The sequence below is a fragment of the Engystomops pustulosus genome, chromosome 4 (assembly GCF_040894005.1).
Source record: "Engystomops pustulosus chromosome 4, aEngPut4.maternal, whole genome shotgun sequence".
Lineage (NCBI taxonomy): Eukaryota > Metazoa > Chordata > Amphibia > Anura > Leptodactylidae > Engystomops > Engystomops pustulosus.
The window spans coordinates 209,346,128-209,371,402 of NC_092414.1; the positions used below are offsets into that span (position 1 = coordinate 209,346,128).

Below are 25,275 nucleotides of genomic sequence, written 5' to 3' on the forward strand. Positions count from 1 at the left end.
ACCTGGACCTCCTCTCCCAATGAGAGGAGCGGGACCACCTTCCATTTTGATCACAATGCACTGCAGAGCTGTGGCAGGCGAGGAAGAATAGGACCTGCTGCGCCAATGTGGGGACCCATCAGGAGCTGGAGGTCCCTGGGGGGACTGGAATGGGGTCAGGACCACAGGGGACTGGGGCATTACAGGTGAAGGAACACTAGCCTCCGCTCCAGATGGCGCAGCAGCAGGCATCACAGAAGGTGCTGAGGGCTCTTGCCTCACCTCAGGCACCTTAGCAGGACTAGGGGGGACAGCTAAGTGGGTCTCCTCTGAGGAGGCAGGAAACTCTGTGGAGGGGGGAGGGGGGGCTAGAACCTCCACAGTGCAGGCGGCAGACACAGACAGTGGCGCGCATGCCTGAGAGGTCAGGGCTGTGCTCCATGCACCAGCAGGACAGTGCTTCCGCCAGCACGAGCATACGTGACCAGACCGCCAGCCAGTGTCATGCGCCAGGTGGGGGAAAGTGGTGGAGGTGGGAGGGGGGTAGCGGGGCAAGCAGGCTGCGAGGGAGAGAGGAGCTGCGATAGCCAGCCCTCCCCCACCAGCCTTATGCAGGCGCAACAAGAGGATCGCCCATAGTAACCTGGCTACATACCAGGACCCAGCCAGCAACCACTCACAGCTTCTAACTATGGCGCGGACAAGAGGAAGTACCTCGCCAAGGCGTCACCCTTATATAGACACCATTAGGGGAGGTGAAACTAAGGCAGGGTTGCCTTACTCTAATACTATGATGGTTCCAGATTAATCAGCTGAGACTAGTAATCTTTATTCATATCTGTTATAATACAAATTACAGCTTTTTATGGTTCTGAGGCAACTTTTAGCAGACTAATAGAATTTCTCTATCTTGGATTTCTTATTCACATTACAACATAATACAGACAAGACACATATTTGCATTTAAATTAGGGGATAAATAACGAGTAACTATCAGTACAGGTCCTTTGTTCTGGTGTAAGTCTGTTGAACAACAAATTCTGAGATGTCCTCACTGAGTCCTGTAGGCCACTCAACCGGTTGACATATATCGGTTTCTCCTCGGAAGATTCAGGTCTGACGGTTCTTCTCTTCTGCACCATATACCAATAACTCATATGTATCTTCTACATATGATAGAAGGTTCTTTTGAGATGTTTTCAAACACCATGGAGCAAAAAAGTTCTGAGAGAAATTTTTATTGATAGGCCTTCAAGTATTGAGGGATGAATTTTCGATCATCAAGGCTGGTTGTTTGCTTGTACCATCTGTTGACTTATTTGTCCTCCAAGAATATATTGTCCTCCATTACTTATAATTTAACTTCAGAAACTCATCATACTACTTGGTACTTCTTGAAAAATCTTCTAATAATTTCATTTTGGGTTGTTAAGGGGTCGTCCAAATCATGAACATCCCAAAGAAAGTCATGGTGTCCTCCTGGGCCCTTATGAGATGTTTCTGTGACATGCTGACATATACTTTATCATCCTTTGCTAACATGAAGCTGCCACCTATGAAGCTGTTTCCTCTCCATATCGAGGATCCTTGTGTGTCACAAAATCTTCTTAGGTCCTCTATCAAGGGAATGTCCACAGATGAGCTCCTTCTGATTACCCGATGGCTGAAGAATGGATTTTCGAGGTCCTTTGAACATGACGCTAACCTCAGTTGTAGTTTAGAGTATATGAAATATAATCCGGTCTTTGGGCACACGAGAGACCCATTGTTATACTCAACCTTGTGAAGAAAGGCCAGGCCTAGTTTATGCTCCCACTGAAGAGGAGAACTTGGAGAGGTGTCTTTAACGCTGAGACCTGGGGAGGAAACACAGGATTGATTCAATATTTCACTTTTATATGGTATCCATAGGGTCAGGTTTATGGAAAATGGATTATATTGATGACCCAAGTCCTGAGGATGACAGAGAGGTTCTGGATGGCCCTAGACACCAGGAACCAAATATGCATGCACTGCCAACTAGAGATAAGCAGTTTGTGTCTTCCGTTTGGAAGCTCCTCCTGACCTGGACATGTCGCTTGATGGGCTTTCAGGCAACGTTGTGTCCCTAGCAAGTAGACATGGCTGTGATTGACCAGTTGTGTCCATTAGGTGTCCACCTGGCCAATCACTGACATGTCTAGTTGCTAGGCTGTAAAACTTCCTGACTGACTGCTTTGAAGGCCATCAACCAACATGTCCAGACGGCGAACATGAAATTCGGTTCTGCTTATCTCTACCACCACCATAATGGGGGTCATTTACTAAGGGCCAGATTCGCGTTTTCCCGACGTGTTACCCGAATATTTCCGATTTGCGCCGATTGTACCTGAATTGCCCAGGGATTGTGGCGCAGGCGATCGGATTGTGGCGCATCGGCGCCGGCATGCGCGCAACGGAAATCGGGGGGCGTGGCCGAACGAAAACCCGACGTATTCGGAAAAACCGCCGCATTTAAAAAATGAAAAAGTGTCGCTTGGGGAGCGCTTACCTTCACCTGGTCCGAGGTGGTGCATTCCGGCGCGATGAGATGACTTTCAGCGCAGCAGCGCCACCTGGTGGAAGGCGGAAGAACTACCTTCATAAATCCCGGCCGGACCCGAATCCTGTGCAGAGAACGCACCGCTGGATCGCGAATGGGCCGGGTAAGTAAATGTGCCCCAATGTGTTACAGGACCAAACAAAAGGGTGGTCTTCACTTGTAATGTTATAAATCTCGTAGTAAGTTATCCAGCATACGTACCGGTGACATGAGCAGAAGGAGTTCCATCTCGAAACCCTGAAAAATGAAAGTAAAACGTATGAAGAAAAAATGTGAGAAAACTGAATAGACCCCGGGGGTCAGACAGATATTCTTGATCCTATCGGGGTACCCATTTATACACAAGCCTCATATAACTCCACATAATCCATAGGCAGCTTCTCCCATGATTGGCACAGGTTTTCCTAGAACTTTCCTATGTAGACCCGTGATCATGCTGTGAGCATTTATACCTATTTTCAGTTATATTTTCCGATGTCGGGGGTGGGTCATGTTGAATCGAGCAGCAGGATCACATGACTAGACTTGAGGAGGATGTGGTAGAGCTTTCTCCATTTTATGTGTTATCAGTGGTATGTACAACATAATCTAGGGCTCGTCTTGGGGCCGATATATTTTAGAATAGGGTCAAATTCATTTAGGGGTCTAGTTAGATTGTATTTACTTTTATTTAGGATTTTATTTTATTTAGGGGTCTAGTCTAGAATCTGAACTAAATTAAAGAGGACCTGCACCCAAAATAATCCCTCTTGGAGCACTTACTAAAGTAAGCAGCTCCCTAGCCCTACCCCAGTAATAGCAGGGTTAAATCGCTAGCTTTAACGGAACATACCGATAAGTTAGCAAACCCTGCAGTACATAGCCCTCCGAACGCTGGCCCAAGCTTACAGCGGTCCGGCGTATTCATGAGGAGGCGGTCCAAGGCGCTCCCCTCTCCTCTGCTTCTCCCCCGGACCTCCCCCTCTCCATATGTGGGCAGTCAAGCTGCAGTCACCGCCTCCTGGGACCGCCCCCTTCAAGCTTACAGCGGTCTGGCATTTGAAGGGCTATGTAGTGCAGTGTTTGCTAGCTTATCTTATCCGATAAAACTAGCAATTTAGGTCTAGTCAGTGATTTTAGTGCTTATAAAGTGGCTAGGATAATTTTTGATGATCTGTAGACAGAGCCTCTGGTGGGGGAGTGATTCAGGCCATGTCTGTATTCTGCATGTTTTGGAGTATGGCACCCCTTATCCCAACATGTCCTAAACTTTAGTAAAACCGTGCAGGGGGGTTATCAAGTCTTGTAGTTTTACAAAAGCCCCAATTTAGTCTCATGATGAGTTGTAAGTCTGTGCACCTTCCAGTTAAGGTCCTGATTGTTCTCATGAGTTTCAACTTAAGTTGGCCTCATTCCTCTTCCAACATACAAACATATAGGGGCAGATTTACTTACCCGGTCCGTTCGCGATCCAGCGGCGCGTTCTCTGCGGTGGATTCGGGTCCGGCCGGGATTCATCAAGGCAGTTCCTCCGCCGTCCACCAGGTGGCGCTGCTGCGCTGAAGTTCCCTGAAATGCACCGAAGTTCACGATCCTATCCTGGATGAAGGTGAGTGCAAGCTCCGCGACACAATTTCCTTTTTTAAATGCGGCAGTTTTTCCAAATCCGTCAGGTTTTCGTTCGTCCACGCCCCCCGATTTCCGCCGCGCGCATGCGATCGCGTGCGCCAAAATCCCGGGGCAACTCAGGTACAATCGGCGCAAATCGGAAATATTCGGGTAACACGTCGGGAAAACGTGAATCGGGCCCTTAGTAAATGACCCCCATAGTTTTCCCCTCAAGGCATATGATCTACACCAAAGCCCTTGAGAAGAAAAATGGAGGAGTAATGGCCGCCCCCTCTGGTCCTGCCTGGGAGAGATGGGACGGTGGCATAGACCACAAAGCTTGAGCCCCCAACATGTCTCAGATAGTTATTTTACCTTGTCTGGATAACATTTTCTGTGCACCAGCATTTTCTTCTATCTAAAAGGAATAAGATACAAAAAGTTAGAGCAAAAATTTCCACGTAGACTTGTCAAATTTCTAAAAAAAAACCCCATGTGAATATAGGACGGAGCATTGTCATGTCATCAACACCTTATTCAAGTACAGAGGCTACTCGCCCCTATCCATACCCACCAGCATCAGTTCACCCTAAAGAGAGACGTAACGTAACCTCATGGTTTTGGGACTTTGGTATTGGTATCGGGGTCACATCATTACAAAGGTCGAGCTTTACTGGGATTGGATTTTAAGTGATTTCATATCACATTGTTGAGAAAGTAAAATTTTGGAGACAAATTAAATCCGTTATTTGAAAGTTGCCAACCAGACACCTCAGAACATCTTAAACCTAACTCAGAAAGTGGTGGTCAGGACTGTCCTCCCCCAGCTATACAGGTATATACACAAATACATGCAACTTTTATAGGATTGGGAATTTTTTGGATATATCTTAGGATATAATGAGGTAATTATTATTAATGATAAAACCCATAAGACCTCTGGTGATAAGTGATGTCCTACAATCCAGCTTCAGATTCAGGTTCTCTGCTGTTGGACCTTGTGGATCCAGTCATGGTCAAATAGATGTCAAATATGAAAAAGTTATTTAAAAAAATTTAGGTTTGAAGATTTTTCTGTTCCTACAAATTGGTGGTCAACCATGGCCCTCACCATGAGACATCACATGAACACAACTACCAGCCATGACCATCATTTTATGACCTATGACCCCCAATGCTGTTTTGCATCTTCTCTGCCCCTTGTTGTCTTTGGTGATTGATAACATCCATGGTGACGGCTCTCAGCAGAAGGGACATCACTTACGGAGTGATAGAAAAGTCGTTAAGATAAATGATCAAAGAAATAAGTATTTAGGGACATGGGAGATGACGGAAAACCTATTTGCCTGAATTTGGAGCAGTTTTGAGTTGCTTGAGTTGACTTGGTCTTCCCAGTAGATTCCACGTGTGGCTGCTATGTCAGGGTTTATGTGGACGCTCTGCTTGTTGTCAGGATTCTTGTCTTAGGAAACTGCGGAACCTCTCTAATTCTACAATGTGGAGTACTGCTGACTATCTAAGCTGTCATGTGTGATACTGCCTAGTATATTGGTGTATCTAAGCCTACAATGTGTGATACTACCTACTATACAAGTGTAGCTAAGCCTGCCATGTGTGATACTGCTGACTATACCAGTGTATCTATGCCTATCATGTGTGATACTGCCTAGTATACCAGTGTATCTAAGTCTATCATGTGTGATACTGCTGACTATACCAGTGTATCTAAGTCTGCCATGTGTGGTACTGCCTAATATACCAGTGTATCTAAGTCTGCCATGTGTGATACTGCCTAGTATATCGGTGTATCTAAGCCTGCCATGTGTGATACTGCCTTCTTTACTGGTGTATCTAAGCCTACAATGTGTGATACTGCCTTCTTTACTGGTGTGTCTAAGCCTACCATGTGTGATACTGCCTTCTATACCAGTGTATCTAAGCCTACCATGTGTGATACTGCCTACTATACCAGTGCATCTAAGCCTACCATGTGTGATACTGCCTACTATACCAGTGTATCTAACCTGCCATTTGTGATACTGCCTAGTATATCAGTGTATCTAAGCCTGCCATGTGTGATACTGCCTTCTATACCAGTGTATCTAAGCCTACCATGTGTGATATTGCCTACTATACCAGTGTATCTAACCTGCCATGTGTGATACTGCCTACTATATCAGTGTATCTAAGCCTGCCATGTGTGATACTGCCTACTATACCAGTGCATCTAAGCTGCCATGTATGTGGTTGTATCTAAGCCTGCCATGTGTGATACTGTCTACTATGTCAGTGTATCTAAGCCTGCCATATGTGATACTGTCTACTATACCAGTGCATCCAAGCTGCCATGTATGTGGTTGTATCTAAGCCTGCCATGTGTGATACTGCCTACTATATCAGTGTATCTAAGCCTGCCATGTGTGATACTGCCTACTATATCAGTGTATCTTAGCCTGCCATGTGTGATACTGCCTACTATATCAGTGTATCTAAGCCTGGCATGTAGGGTACTGCCTACAATACCAGTGCATTTAAGCTGACCGTGTGATACTGCGTGATACTGCCTAGTATACCACTGTATCTAAGCCTATCATATGTCCAGATCCACTGCCCCCTTTCCCCCAGGGTGGTAGGTGCACTTACCAAATCTTGAGTTGCACTTAATCTGGACTCCACCTTCATTAAGAAGTAGATTTCGGATGCTGCTCCACACAATGCCAGAAGAGCAAACACAAGCAGGGAAATCTGCAGCAGCAGACGTCCCTTCCCAGGTTTCCTTCTGATCTGCGGTGGGAATGGGACATAGTCATCCACCGTGAAGATGGACATGGGAGGTCGGCCATGCCCGTCCATCACTATCAGAGCACGAGGGGCTTCTGTACTGAGGTAGAGGATGGTGACAATGATCTCTGTCGTGAGGAGGAGGACACGGGGGAGGTGAAGTTTCGAGACCACAAAAAGGGAAACTCCTTCAGATACATCCGACAAAGTGCACAGTCACACTCCTGCCTCGAAATACCGTCTCCGGTGGAAGCAAGAACTATACAGATGTAGAAGAGATGAATGGACACAGTGAAAATTGGAGTAACGTCTGCTCAATGCCAAACGTCTGCCCAATGGGCGTAAAGCACGTCGTCACTTGTGTTCTCTGGTTTCGTGTGTCACATCTCACTGGCCATTTCATAGAAGACACTTGGTCTGGAAAATACCCCGGAACGTTCTGCAATTTACTATATAAAGAGCGACCACCTGTTACACCTGTCCTAGGGTCCAGGAACAATACAGATAAGAATCAGGGAGTAGACAGGAGCATTATCAGGGGCAGGCCCAGGTCAGTATAAGTGGAATACATTGAGAGAGGAGATCTAGAGGGTCTCCATGTATATGTTGTTGGGTTTGGAAGGGAATTTCCAAGAAGACCAAACTGGTGGTGGGTTGTGGACACTTTGTATCACATAGCACTGAGCATGCTCGTAATGGTCACATGGTAAATCTCCCACATGATCAGCCAGTTATGTGATCTGATGCCTCGACCACCTGATCCATTAAGGTCGGCTCAGTACTGAGGTGGTGACGATATATAGACGACATTTTCCTCATTTTGACAGGTCGGATTGAAGAAACACCCAAGAAACACAATTCATTCTTAAACAAACAGCCAAAAGTCAGGAGGATCATAGACAATCCAGAAAAAATGACCAAAAGATTGGACGAAATGTCTGATAAATTGACTGAAAGCGAAAACCCTAGGGGTTTGGTGAAAACACTTGGAGCACTGCGTCCTGTGATTCCTCATTGGAGGGGAAAGAGGAGATATAAACCAGTGGCAAAATGTTATATAACATATGAACCTGTTAGAGCTTCAGAACAATCCTTTGTCTGTAAAGTAAGGCAGATGATGATCTATTGACTAGGATTTTATACTTATTTTCCATTATTGTCTTCTCTTCTGATTTTTACTCCTCTCTGTCTAAATTTAATACTACCACATCTGTTTGTCTCCTGCTGACTTTGTTCTGGGCTGCAGACGGTTCAGCTAGTTTTGATGGACAGACTTTCTTCATTCCTCTCTTGCTGGTTTGTTTTCTATTTGGCTTAGATGTCAGGGGAACCGTTCCAGCTACACTTGGACCAGGACTCAGACATCCCATAAGAAGATAATTGCCCTCTTTCTAGTGCTTGTTGCACTTGCTAGCATATTCTGTACAGTTTTCATTTGTTCTTCTTCTGATCTTTGCTCACCACCTTACCTTCTATTTGACTCTTGTCTTGTTCTGAGTACTCCTCTTTCTTTTCACCCATACTTGCACTACCTTCTTCCTGTGATTTGTTTTGTCTCTGATTTCACTTTGGTGCTTGAAGGAAAAGTCACCCAGTTGTCACCTACCTTCTAGGGTAGGATGGGCAAGAAGGTAGGGACAGCTGGGTGGATTTACTATCCGTCTCTTCTATTACTTTTTTCCATAGTTGTATGTCCCCTATTAGCAGAATTACAGATCATCAAACATCAGAACAAAAGTAAAAATAAGGAAACCAAAAATGGTGAAAGATTGTTAACAAAACAACCCCATCAGGTAACCAGGATCATATGAAACCCAAGCTTTAAACTTGTTTTTAGGTTCTTCTATCCATCTCTTGACAACTCAGTTCTATGGTTTGGAAAGGATGTGGATGTTCCACCATGTTGGAGTGATGGTTGTAAATTGCAAACTATGGTACAGGTTACAATAATCCTTTGATAGAGGTTACAAAACTGTAGACCATGGTAGATGTTACAACAGCACTGTAAACCATGGTGGACATTAGTACAAGTCTGTAAACCATTGTAGAAGACACACCAAGGTTGTAAACCATGGTGGACATTAGTACAAGTCTGTAAACCATTGTAGAGGACATTCCGAGGTTGTAGACCATGGTGGACATTAGTACAAGTCTGTAAACCATTGTAGAGGACATTCCGAGGTTGTAGACCATGGTGGACATTAGTACAAGTCTGTAAACCATTGTAGAAGACACACCAAGGTTGTAGACCATAGTGGACATTTCAACATGAATGGAGACCACAGTGGAGGTTAATAGAAGACCAAAGACCATATTGCAAGTTAGGAGAAGACCATGGGTCGGTCATGGTGGAGATCATCTTAAAGGTGACAATATTGCCTCTTGGTACTTCTCAACACCTCCGTCCATAGAACCTTCTCTACATCTCAGAAGTCTTGTTTGGATACTATATAGCGAATTCCCTTCTAGTGTTCGACTGTGGGATGTGGAACTTCATCAGGAACTCTGCTCCTGTGTCTCAACTGGGCTACCCTCTCATTTGTTCACTGACAACAAGCAGAGATGTGCAGAGCTGGTGGCCACCTTATGGACCATTACATGTAGTTAGTTCCCACAAAAGTTAAGATTTCCAAACCTTGTGACATTAGGAGGAGCTCAAACACTGGTGTCTGATAGTAGGTAATAAAGATGATCACCGCTGCTATGTCAGGATGTGGTACAGTAAGGAGAGTGTTTGTGGTTTTCTGTATACAAGGCTCTATATGTGCTATATCTCACCACATATCTATGATTACCTCAGCTATAAACGTTCTGGGAACCTTCATGCTCTAAATACAAGGTTAGTGAGTGAAGAGCTGCAGGAACTAAAGACCATTCCACCAGTAATTATGTACAGGGGCAGAGGGGGCTCAAGCCCTAGCCAATGCAAAGCCTTGTCCATACCACTCCATGCATATAAAATAACATATGTATAGAATTACATACATCCACACATAAATACATAATGGCAGTGTACCATTTGGAATTAAGAAGGAAATTACTATCCAGGTGCTTCAAGAATCTGAAATCATCAGTCAATGTGACCGCCTCTATAAAAGCAGAAGTTTGGCAGTTTGCTGGTGATCTTGGGAAGGCAATTGTGTCTGCGCATCAGTCTTGAAATGGTTATAGGTTTATTACAAATTATTTTGAAGCTCTTAAGTTTACAGAACAAAAGATTATTCACGACTGGGGAAAATCAAGACAAGAGAGGGGACAAGAGAGGACCACCCAGGAAATTCACCTTATGGTCATTGGGCAGTGAGTGCGATGCTCAGAGAAACGACAAAACCCGAGAGCTCCATCTCAAACCATCTCAGGTACATGACAGGAGGAAACCGAACATGTTTGGTATGAATGGAAGGGTCTCCAGGAGAAAGCTGCTTCTTTCTATCAATGGCAGCTAAATTTTAACATTTTTGGGCAGCCTCTTATAATGCCCTCTGTCACGGGTGTCCCTGCGATCCATGCCTCGGACCGCAGGCACACCCGTGCCCCTCTCCATGGTGGCGCATCTGCGTCCACTGGCCTGCACTCACCTCTCCACGCTCCTTCTCCCGTCCCGGCAAGGCCGCGCTTGCGTCCCTGCTCCCTAGGGAGCACGCGCGCCGCCACTCGAAGATGTGGCACTTCCAGGTTTCCCCTCCAGATCTTTGCGCTCATTAGCCCTAGAGAAAGCTTCCCAGTGTGTTCCTGTTCCATGCGATTGCTCCCTGTTCCATTCTGCCTAGAATTCCTATTGTGACTTCAGACTTGACCTGTGACCTTGCATCTCTGCCGCCAGCCCTGACTACGTACCTATCTCTGACCTCGAGCCTGGATCCCGATTCTGTACTGCAACTTTGGCTGCCACCGCGGGCTAGCCGCACCTGTGGAACTACCTGGTGGCACCCTGCCGCAGCAAGTCCATCCCACTTTGCACCGGGCTCTGGTGAAGACCAGTTGCCACTTAGATTCCGGTCCCAGTTTTCGGCTAGTACCATCTTCCGCGGTGGTCCAGGGGGTTCATCGACCCCGAGTCCTGACACCCTCCTCCCGGTAGCCCAAAAGTAGACAAACAGACATTCATACTTCTATGTGCAGACACGTCTCCTGTTAGGTTGCCCTTGCAATTTGATGGCCACAATAGGTAACCCATACTGCATTGTCCATGCTACAGGATGTGCCAGCTATAGGTAGATATTGGGTTGGCCACCATTGGCCAGGTCATCCCCTGACATATGCTGGTGTAAGCAGTCCTTGTGTTATGTTGTGCGGTCTGTGGCCCCTGCTCTGCCATTGACCTCATTTTATCATCTGTCTCTTCTCAGACCCATCTTTCTTCCTGTTTCCTTGCTCTATACGTCATATCTGATCTTGCGCTTGGCCTTGTTGGCCTCGGCATCCTGCCCAGCCGGGGTCTTAATCCTGTACTTGTTGGAGAAGCTTATTATAAATCATTTGTTATGTTTTTTCAGGACTGGGCTCATCCAAAGACTAATTTCAATGGTTAGATTCTCCACAGGTTATTCTTATGCGTGATCGTTGTATGAGATTTGTGATGTATATATGCTACATGGTATCACAGGTGGGTTTTGTGGATATTGTGTGAGTGCTGTAAGAACACTGTATGACAGTGATGGCAAACCTTTTAGAGACCGAGTGCCCAAACTACAACAAAGACCCACTTATTTATCGCAAAGTGCCAACACAAAAATTTAATTTGTGATTTATACTCCCTTCTCATTGATACCAACACCCTGAGGTCACCAATAAAGCAGAAAATAGTCCCAGGTAGCGCTGTCACTTTAATATAGCTCTGTACACAGCAAGTCCTGGGCTGTCTGGGACTGCAGGAAGATACCTGGAGTCATCTCTGGTGATGGCCCGAGTGCCCACAGAAAGGGCTCTGAGTGCCACCTCTGGCACCAGTGCCATAGGTTAGCCATCACTGCTGTATGAGATCTGTGCTCCATGGATACGTTATGTGTACTACGTGTGTGCATGCATATGATGTACGTTAATTTGGTGAGTGATACACTTCTACTGTATGTGTACTTTATGTAAGCTGAATGGATATCTTGTTGATGTCTCCAGGAAGCTGGTTGAGCTGCTCTAGTTATCTCTTTGTCTAATGGTTTTAGTGCTTGATTATAGCAGGGGGTGTAGTTTCCAGTTAGGGCTGCAGGTCCAATAAGTGAGGACCTCTTTGTCCAGTGACTGATGATGCGTGGGAGTCTAGTCTCTAACTAGGGTTGGTGATCTAGTGATCTATGATCCTCAGTGGTCTATAGTCTGCTAATAGCTGGTGGTCCAGTGCCTGCTGATTTCTGGTGGTTTAATCTCCAGTTAGGTTTTCTGGTCCAGCAACTTATGACGCCTGGTGGTGTAATCTCCGGTTAGGTCTGTTGCTCCATGAAATGATGATCCTTGGTGGTCTAATGTCTCATGATACCTGGTGGTACAGTGGCTGATGATCCCTGGCAGTCTAGTCTCTAACTAGGGTGGGTGATCCAGTGATCTATGATCCTCGGTGGTCTATAGTCTGCTAATAGCTGGTGGTCCAGTGCCTGCTGATTCCTGGTGGTCTAGTCTCCAGCTATGAGTGGTGGTCCAGTGACCTATGATCCTTAGTTGTCTAGTGTCTGATGATGGGTTGTGGTGCAGTAATTGATAAGGGTCTAATCTTCAGTTAGGGCTTGTGGTCTACTAAATGATGATCCACAGTGTGTAATGAGCGCCAGTGGTCCAGTAACTCATGATTCTAGGTGGTCTAGTGCCTGGTGATTGCTACTGGTCTATTAACTCATAACAACAATAATAATAATAATTCCTTTATTTATATAGCGCATGCAAATTATACAGCGCTGCACAGAACTTACCAAATCAGTCCCTGTCCCCGGGACTCACAATCAACCCACAATCAACCCACCAGTGAACATACAAACTCTTTGCAGATGTTAACCTAGGTGGTCTAGTGCCTGGTGATATCTGGTGGTCCAATTACTCACGATTCTAGGTGGTCTAGTGCCTGGTGATATCTGCTGGTCCAATAACTCATGGTTCTAGGTGGTCTAGTGTCTGGTGATATCTGCTGGTCCAATAACCCATGATTCTAGGTGGTCTAGTGCCTGGTGATATGTGCTGGTCCAATAACTCATGATTCTAGGTGGTCTAGTGCCTGGTGATATTTTCTGGTCCAATAACTCATAATTCTAGGTGGTCTAGTGCCTGGTGAGATCTGCTGGTCCAATAACTCATGATTCTAGGTGATCTAGTGCCTGGTGATATTTTCTGGTCCAATAACTCATAATTCTAGGTGGTCTAGTGCCTGGTGAGATCTGCTGGTCCAATAACTCATGATTCTAGGTGGTCTAGTGTCTGGTGATATCTGCTGGTCCGATAACTCATAATTCTAGGTGGTCTAGTGCCTGGTGATATCTGGTGGTCCAATTACTCACGATTCTAGGTGGTCTAGTGCCTGGTGATATCTGCTGATCCATAACTTATGATTCTAGGTGGTGTAGTGCCTGGTGATATCTGCTGGTCCAATAACTCATGATTCTAGGTGGTCTAGTGCCTGGTGAGATCTGCTGGTCCAATAACTCATGATTCTAGGTGGTCTAGTGCCTGGTGATATCTGCTGGTCCAATAACTCATGATTCTAGGTGGTCTAGTGCCTGGTGATATCTGGTGGTCCAATTACTCACGATTCTAGGTGGTCTAGTGCCTGGTGATATCTGCTGGTCCAATAACCCATGATTTAAGGTGGTCTAGTGCCTGGTGAGATCTGCTGGTCCAATAAATCATGATTGTAGGTGGTCTAGTGCATGGTGATATCTGCTGGTCCAATAACTCATGATTCTAGGTGGTCTAGTGCCTGGTGATATCTGCTGGTCCAATAACTCATGATTCTAGGTGGTCTAGTGCCTGGTGATATCTGCTGGTCTAATAACTCATGATTCTAGGTGGTCTAGTGCCTGGTGATATCTGCTGGTCCAATAACCCATGATTCTAGGTGGTCTAGTGCCTGGTGATATCTGCTGGTCCAATAACCCATGATTCTAGGTGGTCTAGTGCCTGGTGATATCTGCTGGTCCAATAACTCATGGTTCTAGGTGGTCTAGTGCCTGGTGATATCTGCTGGTCCAATAACTCATGATTCTAGGTGGTCTAGTGCCTGGTGATATCTGCTGGTCCAATAACTCATGATTCTAGGTGGTCTAGTGCCTGGTGATATCTGCTGGTCTAATAACTCATGATTCTAGGTGGTCTAGTGCCTGGTGATATCTGCTGGTCCAATAACCCATGATTCTAGGTGGTCTAGTGCCTGGTGATATCTGCTGGTCCAATAACTCATGGTTCTAGGTGGTCTAGTGCCTGGTGATATCTGCTGGTCCAATAACTCATGATTCTAGGTGGTCTAGTGCCTGGTGATATCTGCTGGTCTAATAACTCATGATTCTAGGTGGTCTAGTGCCTGGTGATATCTGCTGGTCCAATAACTCATGATTCTAGGTGGTCTAGTGCCTAGTGATATCTGCTGGTCTAATAACCCATGATTCTAGGTAGTCAAGTGCCTGGTGATATCTGCTGGTCTAATAACTCATGATTCTAGGTGGTCTAGTGCATGGTGATATCTGCTGGTCCAATAACCCATGATTCTAGGTAGTCTAGTGCCTGGTGATATCTGCTGGTCCAATAACCCATGATTCTAGGTAGTCTAGTGCCTGGTGATATCTGCTGGTCTAATAACTGATGATTCTAGGTGGTCTAGTGCATGGTGATATCTGCTGGTCCAATAACTCATGATTCTAGGTGGTCTAGTGCCTGGTGATATCTGCTGGTCTAATAACTCATGATTCTAGGTGGTCTAGTGTCTGGTGATATCTGCTGGTCTAATAACCCATGATTGTAGGTGGTCTAGTGCCTGGTGATATCTGCTGGTCCAATAACTCATGATTCTAGGTGGTCTAGTGTCTGGTGATAGCTGCTGGTCCAATAACTCATGATTCTAGGTGGTCTAGTGTCTGGTGTTATCTGCTTGTCTAATAACTCATGGTTCTAGGTGGTCTAGTGCCTGGTGATATCTGGTGGTCCATAACTCATGATTCGAGGTGGTCTAGTGCCTGGTCATATTTTCTGGTCCAATAACTCATGATTCTAGGTGGTCTAGTGCCTGGGGATATCTACTGGTCCATAACTCATGATTCTAGGTGGTCTAGTGCCTGGTGATATCTGCTGGTCCAATAACTCATCATTCTAGGTGGTCTAGTGCCTGGTCATATTTTCTGGTCCAATAACTCAGGATTCTAGGTGGTCTAGTGCCTGGGGATATCTACTGGTCCACAACTCATGATTCGAGGTGGTCTAGTGCCTGGGGATATCTACTGGTCCACAACTCATGATTCGAGGTGGTCTAGTGCCTGGTGAGAGCTACTGGCCCAGATGCTGCTGATCTTTGGTATAACTGGTGGCCTAGTTACTCATGATCCCTGGTGGCTTAATGACATGTTTTCTGGTGATCCGGTGGCTTCTATCTTGCTCTAGGATTACCGTAGCAATCGCTAAAGTACACTAAACGAATAATACTCAATCCCTAATAACAGATGTTGTCCTATTAATATAACCTATCCAACGGTAAGTGACCCCCTACGTGTAGCCACTACGAGGGGCCAATTTTGTTGCTTGCACAAATGGTGAAGGTTTGCTAGGCCGGCCCGCCACCGATCAGACACTTCTCACCATCCTCTCATTGCAGAGGGGTACCTTATATTTTGCGCCAGAAGCAGATGATGGTTAAATGACTCAAATATATCAGAATTAAAGGACAGGAAACACAATACACAAAGAGGTTTTGGTTTGTGACTCCCCCTCATTTTCCGTAAACAACATGAAACAAGCAGGTCAGACCTTCAGACGCTGCATCGCTTCTTCTTGTATAGAAGTTTCCCATATGAGTCTTGTTGTCCTCCTACACTTCTCTCCTTTCCCCTTCAATGACAGTGAGATTCTCCGGCCCGAGGTCTTACTTTCCCTTCCATTATGAGCGTTTTCTGCATTGTTTTAATGTGCGGAAACAACGTGGTGCTTCATGACATGTGGAGATGCTAACCACACGTTCCTCTGGTCAGTACGAAGCAACAACAAGAAGATACAAGAAACCATGCGGGCACCCAAGGTTCAAGCTCAAGTATCTGCTCCTCGGGTTATCGAATTGGATATCACCGACTGTATGACTGTATGTTTTGGGATTGTGCAAATTCAAAAAAGCGCTTAAAACCTTATATTCTTTAATAGTGTCTTATGACATCTGCCCTTATTGTTATGAAAAGTTGTGTATGACAGTGCAAGGTCCTTTCAAGGTCTGTATTAAAATGTTAAGGCTTAGGCACCAGAGATTGGTCATTGTTAGGAACCTAGAAGTGGTTGGTAGGTGGCCTCTAGTAGTTATCCTGCTGAATCTTCCATGAACCAGAAAAACGTAGGGTCCCTAATAAGATCAGCGCTGCAGGACCATGGCCAGGAACCCTGTAGTGAGAGGCAGGACTTGGGGGCTTGCAATGAGCCACCCTGTCCTCCCCCAGGGCCAGTTTCATTGTGTTTTATTCCTCAATCCTCAACTGAAACGTTTCTTTATTCAAACTAGGTGACTAGTACAGAGAGGGTGCACGCCGTGGCAATGGGGCCGTTTCATGCCACCCCTCTGGGATACACCAATTAAAGGCATAAGTGGGCGGGACCAAGCAATGTGTAGCTCACTCAGAACACCCACAAGCAATGGTGTATCTTCATATAGGCCGTAGGGGCCCATACCAGGGTCCTTTATGAAGATCCACTATCAGTCTGAAAAAAAAAATCTATACTTACCCCACGGCTCGGTCTTCTGCTCTTACAGCAACTCCAATTGGGAGCCCTTCCGATACTAGGAATACATCATCGGCATAACGATAATATGCCTTCACATACGCTGCAAATGGGTTGCAACACAAGCCAAAAAGATGTTATTATAGGCTACGGGGGTACCTATAGCCGTGCCGGATCTCTGGGAAAACCACTTGCCATCGAACGTGAAAGATTTGTGGGAGAAAATCAGATGTTAACCCTCACATACAAAGTCTATATACTTATCACTTCATTGAGTATTCACCAATACATCCCGAACACCTTCCAAGTAGGATTCCCTACAAGAGGAGTGTATGTATCCATGTCTCTCAACTGTCGCATAGCTTCCAACACATAGGGGCACATTTACTAAGGGTCCAAACACCGCATTTCCGTCAGTTCCCGACTTTTTACCGCTTTGCCCTAAATTTGCCCTAAATTGGTTTTTTGCGCACACGATCGGATTGCGGCGCATCGACGCCGGCTTTCATACAACACAAATCGGGGGTCGTGGACGTCAGACAACCCGACTGATTCGGACAAACCGCAGAATTTAAAATTCAAATTGTGTCGCAAGATCAGCACTTACATGCACCGGGAAGAAGAAGGTGAACTCTGGCGGACCTCAGTGAGGAAGCGACACACGCAGTTACACATCATTACTATGGTAACAGGGCAGGACAGACTGTTACATCATCACTGGGAGCAGAGCATAAAAGGGAGGAGGAGTTACTGAGAACTAAAGGATCTTGGGACTTGTAGTTTCCAGTGGCAGCCATCTTGGTAATAACTCTGCATACTTTAGAGAGGCCATAAAATTTTGTGAATCATAAATTCAAACTATTTAAGCTCCATTTTGTGACTAATGACATTGGGGCTCATTTACTAAGGGTCCGAATCGCACACTTTCGTCGGGTTTCCCAACGATTTCCGATTTGCGCTGAATTGCTTCGGGTTTTTGGTGCACGCGATCGGATTTTGGCGCATTGGCGTCGGCATTCACATGACATAAATCGGGGGACGTGGTCGTCGGACAACCCGACGGATTCAGAAAAACTGCAGAATTTAAAAAAGAATTTGTGTCGCAAGATCAGCACTTACATGCATCGGGAAGAAGCAGGTGAACTCCGGCGGAGGGCGGAGGGCATGTTTTTCATCAATAGTCAAATTGGAGGGAGCTTTCAGATAAATAAGTACCGTAACCTCCTCAGGGACGCGCTCAAAGAAGGCATCAATAGGGGAACCTGCCAGCAAAGGGGGCAAAATGTGGACTGAACCCCAACTCTGAAATCTTTCAGTTCCATAACTGTTTCATGTTGACCCAAATGTGTCCCAATGTGTCCCCCTCCAACTGTAAAAGTCAGTCAATGTCGGATACATCAACAGTGGCGCGGATAGAAGGGGGAAGAGTCCAAGGGGACCTACAGTGACCGGAATCTCTCCTTCTTTCCTAGGTTTATCAGGACCTTACTTGCTCCTCAGAAGAACAATATTTCCCTAGTGTGTAAGATTTCTTAAGATTTTGTGATTATCTATGATCTAATAGATATCTTGTGAATCTGTACAGGGAGAAAACATTTTAGAGGTTTCATGTTAAGGATTGGGGCAGAACCAGGTTGTTCTACAATGTGTCCAGTGACCTCTAGTGGCTGAAAGAGAAACTGCTTATACATTAAAGTATCATCTAATCCATCCCTCTAAACATTTACAACCTTGTATAAGTGGATAAGTTTTATAGCAACCTACCTATAAGTGGCCTATAGCTCCCACTTATATGAAGAAGGTTGGGGACATGCTAACCCAGAATACCTTCACTATGGAGTTCCCCTTATTTCTGTAAATGAATGGCCTTCCATGTCCTTGCCCTTTAGGCCGCCCCCAGGCTCCTCTGTAGGTTGTAGCTGATAAGAGATAAGAGAGTATAGCGTGTAAACAGCACGGGTGTGCGTGTAGTAAGGACATCCAGCCAGTAGGTGGAGATGTCACACCATGATTATAGAGAGCTCACTGCTGTGTTCCTCTTTATACAGTCCATGTGATCAGAGGGTAGGAGGAGCTTAAGAAAGATATATACAAAGGAGATCAAAATTAGAGAACATATCATTTCTTAAATGTCACGGTCATTGGGGCAGATTTACTTACCCGGTCAATTCGCGATCCAGCGGCGCGTTCTCTGCGCTGGATTCGGGTCCGGCCGGGATTTAATAAGGTAGTTCCTCCGCCGTCCACCAGGTGGCGCTGCTGCGCTGAAAAGAATAAGAATGCGCCGGAATTCACCGAGGCCGTCTGATTGAAGGTAAGCGTGTCCCGAGCGACACATTTTCCGTTTTTAAATGCGGCAGTTTTTCCGAATACGTCAGGTTTTCGTTCGTCCATGCCCCCCCGATTTCCGTCGCGTGCATGCCAGCGCCGAAGCGCCACAATCCGATCGCGTGCGCCAAAATCCCGGGGCAATACAGGGGAAATCGGCGCAAATCGGAAATATTCGGGTAACACGTCGGGAAATCCGAATCGGGCCCTTAGTAAATGACCCCCATTGTGTGTCCTATGTGATTATGTACTAATGTGAGTAATATATCAGTATTTTAAGCTTATCTCATAAATTGCATATTCTAAATCACACAATAAAAATGTAAAAGAGATCATTGTAAAAGAAAACTGATCAAAATTAGAGACACTTTCAGTATTTGTGTTAATGAGACATCTGGTGGTAATCGGACAATCCCAATGTAACTGTTGTGCCATTACAAGGTGACTATACCTCTCGAGCAGCGGGTAGTGCAGATAAAGGGTGACCCTATCAGCCATAGCAAGAGAAGCTTTTTTCATTCCAAGTCTGTAATTTATAGAATAGTGCATCTTTACAACATCACAAACTCATTCGAGTGCCTCGGGAAGTCTGGTCACCCCCAAAATGCAAATACAAGAGAGGACAGGATAATGCAGAGAATCTCCATGGGTAATTGCGTTTCATCACTGCAGCTGAAATTCCTCGCCAGCACTGAACGGGTTACGAATCTGTCTCCTCATACAGTGTCATCATGTTTAAGAGGATTTGGACTGAAATCCAAAACACATTTTATATTTATATGTGTTGGTATTCCCCTGTTTTTTTGTAAGCTTTATTGGTAAGTATACAAGAAATGTAGAATACATATATCCAATAAAATCAGGGAAGGAAAAAATGAATCCGTTCCAGTTGTGCCATTTCAATGGATTACGCCATGTGCGGTAGTCATTTTTTCATTACCTGATTTTATTTGTGAAAGATCATTATTTAGGACTCAAAACAGTCCTTATGAGACTTTCAGATAAACCCTTTTAGTCTCTAATAGCTGATGGTACCGGGATGAGAGCGGACACTAAGACACACCAGTCTCTTAGAAAATGCAGACTCACATTCTTTATCAGCGGCCAGCCGCATATATAAAACACATAAAATCATCTGCATAGGGGCGTGACAAGGGGATAACATACTGCAATGCTATAGGCCATATTGAATATACCAGAACCTCCCCTTTAAGACATTCATCCAAAATGTTGATGAACTTTGTACCGTTTCTTCCAGAGGCCTTGTTCTCATATAAACAGAATGTTTATACTAATTGTCCTTGTGTTAGCTTTGTATAAGTTACACCATGGCCTTCAAACAAAGAAGCTGCAGAAAAGATAAGGTAGCAACAGCGAAGACACAGTCATTTCTAAACAGATCTGGTGCTAAAGTTAGGGACAGTGGTATCAGGGTAGACCCATTTTGTGGTGGATTTAGACTTGATATGGATCTAGTGGTAAAGACAGGTGGCATTAGAATAAAGGTCTAAATTTGTGGGTCCTCCTGTAGTCCAATACTGAGGGTATTTTACAGTAGAGCCATAAGGGAAGGTATTCTATTGTGGTGACCCTTATGAGGGTTTTATACTGTGTGAAAACCCTAAAGAGTGGGGTAGGGAGTAGGGCAAGAGGGTGTGACTTCAAAATAGTGAAATATTCAAACTTTAGATATGCAAATAAAAATGTGGGAACCTCCAGCCTCTAGATGTACAAAGAAGAATGGGGGAACCTCCAGCCTCTAGATGTACAAAGAAGAATGGAGAAACCTCCATCCTCTAGATGTACAGAGAAGAATGAGGGAACCTCCAGCCTCTAGATGTACAAAGAAGAATGGAGAAACCTCCATCCTCTAGATGTACAGAGAAGAATGGGGGAACCTCCAGCCTCTAGATGTACAAAGAAGAATGGGGGAAACTCCAGCCTCTAGATGTCCAAAGAAGAATGGGGGAACCTCCAGCCTCTAGATGTACAAAGAAGAATGGGGGAACCTCCAGCCTCTAGATGTACAGAGAAGAATGGGGGAACCTCCAGTCTCTAGATGTACAAAGAAGAATGGAGGAACCTCCAGCCTCTAGATGTACAGAGAAGAATGGAGGATCCTCCAGCCTCTAGATGTACAGAGAAGAATGGGGGAACCCCCAGCCTCTAGATGTACAAAGAAGAATGGAGGAACCTCCAGCCTCTAGATGTACAAAGAAAAATGGAGGAACCTCCAGCCTCTAGATGTACAAAGAAGAATGGAGGAACCTCCAGCCTCTAGATGTACAAAGAAAAATGGAGGAACCTCCAGCCTCTAGATGTACAAAGAAGAATGGAGGAACCTCCATCCTCTAGATGTACAGAGAAGAATGGTGGAACCTCCAGCCTCTAGATGTACAGAGAAGAATGGAGGAATCTCCAGCCTCTAGATGTACAGAGAAGAATGGGGAACCTCCAGCCTCTAGATGTACAGAGAAGAATGGGGGGAACCTCCAGCCTCTAGATGTACAAAGAAGAATGGGGGAACCTCCAGCCTCTAGATGTACAAAGAAGAATGGAGGAACCTCCAGCCTCTAGATGTACAGAGAAGAATGGAGGATCCTCCAGCCTCTAGATGTACAGAGAAGAATGGGGGAACCTCCAGCCTCTAGATGTACAGAGAAGAATAGGGAACCTCCAGCCTCTAGATGTACAAAGAAGAATGGAGGAACCTCCAGCCTCTAGATGTACAGAGAAGAATGGAGGATCCTCCAGCCTCTAGATGTACAAAGAAGAATGGGGGAACCTCCAGCCTCTAGATGTACAAAGAAGAATGGAGGAACCTCCAGCCTCTAGATGTACAAAGAAGAATGGAGGAACCTCCAGCCTCTAGATGTACAAAGAAGAATGGAGGAACCTCCAGCCTCTAGATGTACAGAGAAGAATGGAGGAACCTCCAGCCTCTAGATGTACAGAGAAGAATGGAGGAACCTCCAGCCTCTAGATGTACAAAGAAGAATGGAGGAACCTCCAGCCTCTAGATGTATAAAGAAGAATGGAGGAACCTCCAGCCTCTAGATGTACAGAGAAGAATGGAGGAACCTCCATCCTCTAGATGTACAGAGAAGAATGGAGGAGCCTCTAGATGTACAGAGAAGAATGGAGGAACCTCCAGCCTCTAGATGTATAAAGAAGAATGGAGGAACCTCCAGCCTCTAGATGTACAGAGAAGAATGGAGGAACCTCCATCCTCTAGATGTACAGAGAAGAATGGAGGAACCTCCAGCCTCTAGATGTACAAAGAAGAATGGAGGAACCTCCAGCCTCTAGATGTATAAAGAAGAATGGAGGAACCTCCAGCCTCTAGATGTACAGAGAAGAATGGAGGAACCTCCATCCTCTAGATGTACAGAGAAGAATGGAGGAACCTCCAGCCTCTAGATGTACAGAGAAGAATGGAGGAACCTCCAGCCTCTAGATGTACAGAGAAGAATGGAGGAACCTCCAGCCTCTAGATGTACAAAGAAGAATGGGGGAACCTCCATCCTATAGATGTACAGAGAAGAATGGGGGGAACCTCCAGCCTCTAGATGTACAGAGAAGAATGGAGGAACCTCCAGCCTCTAGATGTAGAGAGAAGAATGGAGGAGCCTCCAGCCTCTAGATGTACAGAGAAGAATGGAGGAACCTCCAGCCTCTAGATGTACAGAGAAGAATGGAGGAACCTCCAGCCTCTAGATGTAGAGAGAAGAATGGAGGAGCCTCCAGCCTCTAGATGTACAGAGAAGAATGGAGGAACCTCCAGCCTCTAGATGTACAAAGAAGAATGGAAGAACCTCCGGCCTCTAGATGTACAAAGAAGAATGGAGGAGCCTCCAGCCTCTAGATGTACAAAGAAGAATGAGGGAACCTCCAGCCTCTAGATGTACAAAGAAGAATGGAGGAACCTCCAGCCTCTAGATGTACAAAGAAGAATGGAGGAAACTCCAACCTCTAGATGTACAAAGAAGAATGGGGGAACCTCCAGCTTCTAGATGTACAGAGAAGAATGGGGGAACCTCCAGCCTCTAGATGTACAAAGAAGAATGGAGGAACCTCCAGCCTCTAGATGTACAAAGAAGAATGGGGGAACCTCCAGCCTCTAGATGTACAAAGAAGAATGGAGGGAACCTCCAGCCTCTAGATGTACAAAGAAGAATGGAGGGAACCTCCAGCCTCTAGATGTACAAAGAAGAATGGGGGAACCTCCAGCCTCTAGATGTACAAAGAAGAATGGGGTGTCTTACAAATTATTGGCTCAGTGGGGTGAATACATATGCACATGGTGGCTGCTGGTACTGACTATGGTACCGTTACTATTTCAGTGGCGTTAGAGTTCCCCTGGGTGAGGGGTCCCGTCCTCCCCCCTGCAGCAGGGCACCTGCAGGATTTGCTTAGTGTTGAGCTCAGGGTTGCACAAGTTTGGACTTTCCTGCTGATTTTGGCTCCGCTCCCAGTTACTGATTACAGGACAGTCTGCTCCTGAGAGGTGTCCCGTATAAAGCCCTCTGCCCAGGCAGGAGCGCACACAGTCTGCCACATGATGGGGAGAGTAGTCCTGTACCTCGTCCTCCTCACCGGCCTGACTGCTACCTACGCCCAGCCACCGTGAGTAACCAGCAGATATCTATCATGTCACGTAGTGGCTTGTACAGCACAGAGGATAATAGATTGTATACAATTTGTATGGTCATGTTGGGAGTTGTAGTGCTCTATGCATAGAGTATAACACAACTGACTTATGGCCAGGGGTCTAGTTATGTTGGGGGTTGTAGTTATCTGTGTATTGAGTATAATAGATTGCATTATGGTCATGTCCTTTGATTACGGAACTATACATTGTATACAGTATCCTATAGAAGCACCATCCATACTGCCCTATAGGGTTCACATTACTATACAGAACGCCCCAGTGCCCCTTATTACAGGAATAGGCTTATACTTGGCTCCTGGACCAGGATAGTGTCGTATATTGTGGGATCAGGGCTGTCCGGGCTCTGCTGCAGCGTCTCATTTCCCCATGAAAAGGAACAGATCCAAAAAAGAAGAAAATAAAATAAACAAAATATTTCCAGAGAAAAAAAGACTAAAACATTGCACAATTCCATCTATCCAAGTGTAATCCCGCTGTTATGTATGGAGGAAGCCAGCGGCCAGATGTTATATAAGGGAGGGAAGTGCCCTGCAGGAGAATATATGGGAGATATTATCTATGGATACACTGGACGCATAACCTATGGATACACTGGACACATAACCTATGGATACACTGGACGCATAACCTATGGATACACTGGACACATAACCTATGGATACACTGGACGCATAACCTATGGATACACTGGACGCATAACCTATGGATACACTGGATGCATAACCTATGGATACACTGGACACATAACCTATGGATACATTGGACACATAACCTATGGATACACAGGATACATAACCTATAGATACACTGGACGCATAACCTATGGATACACTGGACGCATAACCTATGGATACACTGGACGCATAACCTATGGATACACTGGACGCATAACCTATGGATACACTGTACGCATAACCTATGGATACACTGAACGCATAACCTATGGATACACTGGACGCATAACCTATGGATACACTGGACGCATAACCTATGGATACACTGGACGCATAACCTATGGATACACTGGACACATAACCTATGGATACACTGGACACATAACCTATGGATACACTGGACACATAACCTATGGATACACTGGACACATAACCTATGGATACACTGGACACATGACCTATGAATACACTGGACACATAACCTATGGATACACAGGACACATAACCTATGGATACACTGGACACATAACCTATGGATACACTGGACGCATAACCTATGGATACACTGTACGCATAACCTATGGATACACTGAACGCATAACCTATGGATACACTGGACGCATAACCTATGGATTACTGGACACATGACCTATGAATACACTGGACACATAACCTATGGATACACAGGATACATAACCTATGGATACACTGGACACATAACCTATGGATACACTGGACGCATAACCTATGGATAGACTAGACACATAACCTATGGATACACTGCACAC

At 45.4% G+C, this 25,275-nt stretch overlaps 2 protein-coding genes across 3 annotated transcripts in view; one reads left to right on the top strand and one right to left on the bottom strand.

Annotated features, from left to right (window-relative positions):
* Window positions 1–841: 841 nt before the first annotated feature.
* On the bottom strand, window positions 842–7,052 carry TNFSF14 (TNF superfamily member 14). Its single transcript, XM_072149799.1, has 4 exons — window positions 6,791–7,052; window positions 4,523–4,565; window positions 2,762–2,797; window positions 842–1,835 (listed from the first exon to the last, which is right to left on the bottom strand). The coding sequence occupies exons 1-4, from the start codon at window positions 6,998–7,000 to the stop codon at window positions 1,408–1,410; spliced, it is 717 nt and encodes a 238-aa protein (XP_072005900.1). The 5' UTR covers window positions 7,001–7,052; the 3' UTR covers window positions 842–1,407.
* Window positions 7,053–23,608: 16,556 nt separating this feature from the next.
* LOC140128237 (complement C3-like) overlaps window positions 23,609–25,275 on the top strand; it is a 71,848-nt gene continuing 70,181 nt past the window's right edge. For both annotated transcript variants that reach the window (XM_072149793.1, XM_072149794.1), the window contains exon 1: window positions 23,609–23,767. In XM_072149793.1, the coding sequence (XP_072005894.1) occupies window positions 23,700–23,767 (68 nt within the window). In that variant the 5' untranslated portion in view covers window positions 23,609–23,699. The remainder of the gene's footprint in view (window positions 23,768–25,275) is intronic.

Bases quoted from the DNA above. Each gene is read 5' to 3' on its own strand.
- TNFSF14 (XM_072149799.1), bottom strand. From the start codon at position 7,000: ATGGACGGGCATGGCCGACCTCCCATGTCCATCTTCACGGTGGATGAC. The intron at 4,566-6,790 runs GTAAGTGCACCT...TATTCCTTTTAG, and splicing joins TAAGTGCAACTCAAGATTTG to ATAGAAGAAAATGCTGGTGC. The intron at 1,836-2,761 runs GTACGTATGCTG...TTTCCTCCCCAG, and splicing joins TCCTTCTGCTCATGTCACCG to GTCTCAGCGTTAAAGACACC.